The 8,700-nt window shown below is 44.3% G+C and overlaps 1 protein-coding gene across 1 annotated transcript; it reads right to left on the reverse strand.

Annotated features, from left to right (window-relative positions):
* Nucleotides 1-3,822: 3,822 nt before the first annotated feature.
* si:ch211-218d20.15 (uncharacterized) lies at nucleotides 3,823-7,871 on the reverse strand. The gene is made up of 7 exons (XM_056426868.1): nucleotides 7,797-7,871; nucleotides 7,410-7,528; nucleotides 6,690-6,818; nucleotides 6,507-6,609; nucleotides 4,876-4,994; nucleotides 4,036-4,181; nucleotides 3,823-3,931 (listed from the first exon to the last, which is right to left on the reverse strand). Exons 1-7 carry the CDS (start codon nucleotides 7,855-7,857, stop codon nucleotides 3,823-3,825), a joined length of 786 nt encoding a protein of 261 aa, XP_056282843.1. The 5' UTR covers nucleotides 7,858-7,871.
* Between the last annotated feature and the right edge of the window lie 829 nt (nucleotides 7,872-8,700).

Below are 8,700 nucleotides of genomic sequence, written 5' to 3' on the forward strand. Positions count from 1 at the left end.
CCTCCGAGGCGAATTCTGGAAGCTGGGAATAACACTCGGTTGCCGACGCCCTCTCTCTTTCCGAAGACGGTTATCGATCCGGATGGCCACAGCGATGAGGGATTCCAGATCCCGGTGTCTCCAATGGAGCCAGCTGGTCCTTTATCGGTTCGAAAGTCCTGTCATGAAGGCGCCACGAAGAGCCGGAACATTCCATCCGCTGTCCGCTGCTGCTGTACGAAACTCGATGGCATAATCAACCACCTGACGGTTGAGCTGACGATTTGAAACAGTCTTCTGCTGGCCTCCGTAGCAGGCGATGAATGGTCAAAATGCGGCTCATAGTCTCTATGAAATCGGCCAATGTGTAACATAGTTCGGTGTCTCTAGACCATTCTGCAGTAGCCCAGGCTGCAGCTCTTCCCGCTAAATGAGACACAATAAACGCCACTTTACCATGCTCAGATAAAAGCTGCTGGGTTGTGTTGGAAATGCAGATCACACTGTACCAGAAAGGCTCTGCAATTCGAAGAGTCTCCGGAAAATCTCTCCGGAAGAGCCAGCCGTAAAGGGGAAGAAACTGCCTGATTCCTGGGTAGTCAGCTGGAGTTTTGACAGGCAAACTCTCAGCTGTGGATGACGCCACCGGAGGAGCAGTCTGTTGATGAGTGAAAAATTATTCATTTGGGCAACCAGTTGTTGCATCTGTGTAGATAATTCTTCCTGAACCCGGCCTGGCGTCCTCTCAGCTCTTGTATTTCCTGGCTGACTTTGTCCAGCTTTTCCTCGTGATGAAAAATCGTCACGCCTGTACCGACAGAGCGGCGTGAGCGTTCTTGGGTCGGCTGGGTCCATAATGGTCAGTCTGCTCTGTTACGAACTCAGACACTTAGGAAGTAGGACCCAATTGCACGACCCGGGAGCCAGAGATAAAGTATTTGTAAGTACTTTATTTTTCAGTTCTGCAGTGAGCAATGAAAGCGCCACGTAGTGAGGGATCAAAAACTTTTCAAGAGCACAAAATACCCTGACCTGATCATGGCAAAAGACAAGACGAACTGACAAGGAACACTGGGAGACAGGGGAATTTAAGCACATGGTAACAAGACACAGGTGGGACCAATCAGGGGCGGGGCTGACACTGATGAGCATAGGAGACAGGTGGGATGACAGGTGAAAACAATCAGGAAGCCTGGAATGAGAGAAAGCTAACATAAATGACCTGAACCTCTCTAGCATATCTGTCGGTGCACAACATGCTCATAAAACGGTCTTATTTAAGAAAATATTTCTATCTTCATACTAGTTCAAAGTAAGGAAGATGCTGCTACATACAAAAAAACGAGTCACGCCCTTCTTAGAGGTGACACATTTAAATATGTCTGATGCATTTAATTAAACCAATTACAAAAATAAAGCGCCGTCGCGGAGTGTCTGCACAAAAAAAAAAAATGGAGTCGTTAAACGAGCAGACTATGGGTCTCCCCCCTCTCTTTCGCCATACACGGAAAAAATAATTTATTTCTTGATTTGTCGCCCCCGTTTCAGTCTGACATCGACACCAGGAGAGAGGACATCGTGAGACGCCACGTCATCGACCTCCAGGAAGGTCCAGACTCGTTCTTCAAGGAGCAGCTGGGAAGTTTATTAGTTGGGATGCTTCAGCAGTCCAACGATTGTTCTTTACTTAAACTTATTCTATTTATTCCATACTTCATCTAGTCCTTCATATATTCAGCTATAGAAACTATTCAAATATTTAAAAAAATCTGCTCCTTCAGGAATTGTGGGGAAGACTTTTCATATTTCTAACTGTTCAACTGTTATTAATATAAATATGTTATGGTTATTTTGAGTGGGATCACAATGGAGAAAGTCTTCAACTTTAAAAGCTTCTAAGATCGTCATCCTTTCAGCTTAAGACACCATTCAAATGTTCTAACTTTGACGAAACCTTCAACTATTACTGTATATTTTCAGATATTTTTTATCTTTTCAAATTTCGAAATGATTATTTTTTGATGGAATAAAAAATGAATGGGATCCTATGGATGACATCTTCAAATTCGCTTAAACTTTTCCAACTTTAACAGCTTACAATATCGGCATACATTCAGCTAAAGACATAATTTATAATTGATTTATAATTCATATTTTTTAGATAGCTCTTATATTTATTTATTTAACTGTCCCCGTTTTAGTTATGTGTTTTTCAGCTCGTCTTGCAGTTTTCAATGAGTGTGTGTGGGGAAGCTTAGAGCTGTGACATCATCGCTAGAGTGCAGTGGACTTCCATGACTTCTCCATGACTTTAAACCAAATTTCCATGATCAAACTGAAATATTCAAACTGCTGAAAAAATAAAGTCCTTGAGATTTTTGATACACACACACTTTACCTCCGATGTAGCCTCAAATAGCAAAAGACACTGGTAATGGTACTCCTGATTTACTGTGATGGGGTTCGATTCCCTGAAGTGTCCGGCTACTTTTTTGGCATAAACATTGAAGGCCACAATATTTTCATCGTCACTGTTACTGAAAATAGTGTTTAATGTTTCCTGTATTCACTAATAACCTGTATCTATCTAATTTCTGCAAAAGGAGGTGTTTTTACTTAATGCTACTTTAAAGTAGACGTTTGCAGTAGAATGTTGAACGCTACCAGTATTAATACACTTTGGGGTGTTTATAACCAGTTTTTTGAATACTCTTGTATGATCAATTACTTTGTTAACGGAGCCCCGCCCACTTCAATGACAAAAAACCCAAACAGAGAAAATATCTCATGTGAAACAAACCAAACAAGTCGTGTTTGTGTTGGAGCTCATCACTGAAAAACTGGAACAAATATACACTACCGTTCAAAAGTTTGGGGTCACCCAAACAATTTTGTGTCTTCCATGAAAACTCACTTTTATTTATCAAATGAATTGAACATTTCATAGAACATATAGTCAAGACATTGACAAGGTTAGAAATAATGATTAATATTTGAAGTATTAATTTTGTTCTTCAAACTTCAAGCTCAAAGGAAGGCCAGTTGTATAGCTTATATCACCAGCATAACTGTTTTCAGCTGTGCTAATATAATTGCACCAGGGTTTTCTAATCAGACATTAGTCTTCTAAGGTGATTAGCAAACACAATGTACCATTAGAACACTGGAGTGATAGTTGATGGAAACGGGCCTCGATACACCTCTGGAGATATTTCATTAGAAACCAAACACTTCCACCTTGAATATTAATTAACCACATTAACAATGTATAGTGTGTATTTTTGATTAATTTAATGTTATCTTTATTGAAAAAACAGTGCTTTTCTTTGAAAAATAAAGACATTTCTAAGTGACCTCAAACTTTTGAACGGTAGTGTATATTTTGAATTCAGGGTCTTTAATGTGGATCCTTCACTTGGATCCTCTGATTGAACTGCAGTGAGGAGTCAAAGTTCACGCCTTTTAGCTCATGAGCATCACATGTGCTCGGGACAGGGAGGACACAAACACATTTCCCTATTTTCCTTCAATTTTATTATTATTCCACTTTAGGTTAAAAAAAGAAAGAAAAGCATAACAGTTGATATAACAGTAGTGCAAGGAGGGATTCATACATTACATTCATCTCCGATTGACTCAACACAGGGGACTAATACGGTCCACATTCGGGGGAGGTGGGGGGGAGCGATATATTAAAAAGACCTACATGATTTGTAAATAGAGCATCCGTAGCACCTTTCTCACAGTCGTGACGACACCAGTTCATTGAGAATCTCCAGAAATGCCCGAGAGCATCGGAGATGTAGAGGCGTCTGTTTTATTGGGGGGGGGGGGGGGGGGGGGTTAGGAAAGGAACTGGGACACGAAGGTCACGGCCTGCTCGATGTCTTCCGTGAGCTCCTCCGGCAGCGTCAACACCACCGTCGTTAAGCCTTCAGTCAGCTCTAAGATCCTATACGCGGGGAGCAGAGTTCACGTCAGTCGGTTGCTCCACTAAGCAGCATCATCGTCATCGTCATCATCGTCATCAACCTAATGCGTGGACTCTTGACTCACCAGTTGATGTAGTGGGTGGCGAGCTGCGGCGAGTGCCTGGTGCCTTCCTCCGCTGCCAGAGACCGCTTCACCTGTTTGAAGTTGGCCTCGATGTCTTTCTTCATTTCGGAGAAAGCCTGAATTCCTCTGAAGGAGCTGACGACTTGCTGCCAGGAGGAGAGGAGAGGAAGAGGAGAGGAAGAGACGCGTTCAAAAAGCACAGTGGGACAAGAAGAGGGCGAAGGGTCAGGGTGGACATTTAACTATCTTTGAGGGGTCCGTTTTTACCCCCATTGACTGAAATCCAGGGGCATTTAAAAAGAAATTGGGTCACTTTTTGAAACTTGTGAAGTAACATTTAACCTTTGTTAAAAATAATAAATACACTTATTTATGCTACAGTATGCTTACAGTATAGGAGCAATTGTCATTAAAAAGGCAACAATTAGACTATTAGGCAGTAGTCTACAGATTCAAAGAGTTTTCTTAGATTGTTTTAACAAAAAACAAACAAAACATAAATATGACAATTATATTCAATGTTCTTCTTATTTCTTTGTGGCTATTATTAAATTTGTAAACAACTATCAACAATTATAACTTATTTCTTAGTTTTTCTATAATAAAAAATGATATTTATTGATTTTTCTGTGTACCTACCGAGTACAGGAACTACAGATACACACACAGCAAAGAACAAAAACAAAACGCTATTAAATTATCTAAACTCTGGGGGCATTTGTTGCCCCTTTCGTGATGTCGGGGGCAAAATTATATTTTTTAGGGGCAGTTTTTCCCTTTGCCCTCGTGTATTTCGGACGCCGGCGGGGGCGATGCATGACGGGAATGTTTCCTCCTCACATAGATGACCGACAGCTGGTGGGCGATGTATCTGTGACTTCCCAGGTGCCTGATGTCTTCCTCCAGCTGCTGACTCAACACCAGGAGCTGGTTCAGTCTGGCGACGTGGGAGAAGTATTCTGCAGGAAGAGGAAGCATCGGCTCACGTGAGTCCATTTCTTCATGGCGGGTGAGGAGGAGGAGGAAGATGCATTTGAATCACGTGAACAGCCGGTATGATGATGTAGCTCCTCCACTGGAGAGCAGGTAGTGTTACCATAGTGTTAAAAAAAATAGTCGGTCCCACATTCATACCGGGACATAAAAGCACAGGCGGGTTATCAGCCGGATGCGCTCGCCGTGGAGGATGATGAGTGTTTTATCGTGTGTATACATTTAATGTGAAGGCAAGGGGGAGCCCATTTATTTATATTTTTTCGTAAACTACCGTTTATCGGTGTTCTTCTACAACGAGGCGCCAGGATGCGTCTCCAGTGTATCGTGTGTGAAATCTTCCTTTTGCAAAGTTGATCGTAACTGACGTTTTCAAAGAGTAAAAAAAAAGGCAAATATCTTCGCCTTTTGATATTAAATCAGAAACCAGCTGCTTGTCGACAGCTTTGTACTTCATTGTTTTGTTTTTTTAACGCGTCGTGAACTGAATCTCAGCTCGAATAATGAAAGCCCTGATACTTGACATTTAAAAGATATATGCGTAACAGAGTTAGAAATGCACTCTGTCTTTTCTTGTTTTCAATGTATTGTATTTTATTTTTGTTTGTTGTTCAACGATATTGTTGAGTGTTTGTGAATTTTATTTTAATTAGCTATTTTTATTTAGCGTTATTTTTAAAAATCTGTTTCCTGCAGAAATTGCTTTCCATCTCTGTTGCACTTCCTGCTCCTGAGTCCCGTCTTTCCCTCACAATGGTTTTATATTGCTGAGGGTGAGTTGAGTGAAAAACGATGTCGCACTATTTTGGCTATATTCTTGAATAAAAAGTAACCGTTTATGTTACATACAGTAATGGTCGCTAATACGATCACGACGTCCAGCTGTCGTGTCATTTAGACCGTCAAAATATACATTTGGTGGCGGTCTCATTGAGCCACTTTGGCGCCGTTTGTTTAGCTACATCCGGTCGCCCCGACGTATATTTTCCTTGTGTAAATTGTGTTGTTTTGCGTGTCTAGGAAGTGGAAGTGCAGAGACAGACCAGAAGGCAAATGTGTGTGTTCTGTTGTCTTCTGCAGGGATGTGTTTCCCTTTTGTTCAAAGTTAGAATTTTCGCTGTTTCTGCTGAAATTACTCTAGCTCATGTAGTTATTTATTTTGTCCATTAGGGGTCGCTGTTTCCCCTTGTATGTTACATGTCATGGTTTTTGATGAGAATTGTTATTATTTAGATTTAATGTGGTCCTGTCTTCCATGGACAATGGTTTTATATTGCTGAGGGAAGTGGAAGTGCAGAGACAGATCAGAAGGCAAATGTGTGTGTTCTGTTGTCTTCTGCAGAATAAATAAGTGCTGGGAAAATCCACCATCTGAGTCGACTTCTTCCATGCCCGTTTCACATCCGTTACATATGCATGAAAAACATAAATGTGCTGCTTCCTCCTCCTCCTCCTCCTCCTCCTCCTCCTCCTCCTACCGTCCATCGCGGGGCTCTCCAGCATGTCCACGGGGCTGCCTTGAATCAGGAACACCTCCACCCGGGGGAACATCACCGACAGCCCCACCATGTCCAGGTAGTCCTGTGGAAACACACGAGCCCCCCCGCGTTGAAGCCCCATTAAGGGAGCTACACTTCACTCAGACACATCGGCTCGTCTACCTCCAGCTGGGGCATGGGCTTCGGCAGATGTTCAAGGCACTGCAGCATCTGGTCCAGAATCTCGGACCCCTGAGCCTGGAACGTGTCCTCCTCCTCCGGGCTGCAGCCCTGACCCAACTGCTCCTGGAACTGGAAACACAGCCGCACCACGGAGGACCACATCAGCGGAAAGAACAAATAAAATGTAAAAAGGGAGGAGGTGAAGAGAAAGATGTGAAGAGCTCATGAGCAGCAGGACGGTGCTCACAGTGGACCTGAACGCACCGCAGGGGTTTTAGCATGTTGGGATAAAGATGCACATAATCGAGATTCTAGCTGCGAGTGACCTCCGTCAGTCTAAGGTGTGTGTGTGTGTGTGTGTGTGTGCACAATTTAATCAAATTTTAGAAGAAAATTGGTGCACGGCCTAAATGTGTACTATCTGGATGTGTGCTCCTGGCTAATGAGAGCTCTCTTAAAGAAGCTCCACCCCCTCCCAATAAAAGCCAATGAGCAGAGATGATTCTTTAGCTTGTTTCCAGCAGCAGAATGCAAAAGTAAACTAAACCAACTTGAACTAGAGTTGTATGTTGTTTGGTTGAAGCTGACGGAGATGCATGGCGCTCATTTGAATATGTTTTTAAGATGAAATGTGACTTCCTTGATGGTTAAACAGACACGGATGAAACCGGGACACACAGTGCAGGAGTTCAAGGTGATCTTTGAAGTTTAGGGCTCTACCTGCTGCATCTGGGCCCTGATGAGGAGGTCCAGCTGCCCGCACAGACACAACATCTCCAGGCCCACCTGCTCCGGACTCAGCTGGACCGGCATCAGAGGTCTCCTCACCTGCAGCTCCACTGACCACACAGCAACCACATGACATCTCAACCTTCACAGCGAACACAAACTCACTGAAGGGAGGGAGAGGGGGGGGGGGCATGCGTCATATATCCTACAGGTCCTAGAGGAAGGATGGAGGGGAGCAGTCAGCGCGTTGAAATGGGACGCCCCCCCCCCCGTTCCTGCGCGTAATCACCGAGCACCGGAGAGACTGCGCCGCTGCTCGTGCCCGCGGTGTGAGGAACACGTCGTCGTGGTACACAGGTGCGCCGCCCCGGGACTCACCTTTGAAGGCTTCGTGGTAAACGCACGGCTGGCAGAGCGGCTGGGACGCGCTCGCCGCCATACTGGGTGCTCCTCTTCTCCTCCTCCTCAACTGGCAGCGCGCGTGGAGGCCATGAGGGGGGTCTGCAGACGCAACGTCACCGGTTGAGAGAGAGGGGGGGGGGGGTGGAGGTCTATCTGTTTATTGATCTTATGTCATCGTGTCTGGAAGTCTCCAAATCCATCCCGGGCGGAGGTTGCGTTCGCGTGTCCGACGCTCGGTCGGAGTCGAGTAAATACAAAATAAAAAAGCCGATGCGGCGCCTCTTCTTCATCAGCTTCCCCCGCAGGTGCCGAAGATCACGCGCAGCCGCGAGGTGAAGAAGACCTCCTCCGCACCCGGAGGATCCATGCAGCGACGTAAGAACATCAACAGCGATGCCCACGCCCTTTGCAACGACAGCCGAGCCGCCTTGAACGCCCCCCTCCCCCCCGGCGGGGACAGTCTGGGTTACGTCATGGTTTAGGGATGAGGGTTGTCCTGAATGTGATTTTTCATCATTATTATTAAAACATAATTGTTCTCAATTGATTATTAGGATTAAACAATCTTGAAATAATGATCTTTACGGTTTACCACAGTTACCTGAAGGAGCACATCCTCACTAGAGGCTGGAGCAGTGATGACCGGCCTTCTCACTGCAGGACATTTACTGATAAGACATATACTATTCTTATAATGATATAATATATTTTACTTCAGTAAATGATCCGGTTTGTTCCGTGGTGCCAGTGGATGATCCTGGAAGCACAAACCAACTCTGGGCTCGGTTTATTACAAAGCAAAGTCAGACAGGAAGTCCCAAATCCCCCCAATCAGGACTCAAAATGGGTCTTAATAAAATGCAACTGGCGTATAAAGTTC

This window comes from Pseudoliparis swirei, chromosome 2, assembly GCF_029220125.1.
Source record: "Pseudoliparis swirei isolate HS2019 ecotype Mariana Trench chromosome 2, NWPU_hadal_v1, whole genome shotgun sequence".
Taxonomy (NCBI): domain Eukaryota; kingdom Metazoa; phylum Chordata; class Actinopteri; order Perciformes; family Liparidae; genus Pseudoliparis; species Pseudoliparis swirei.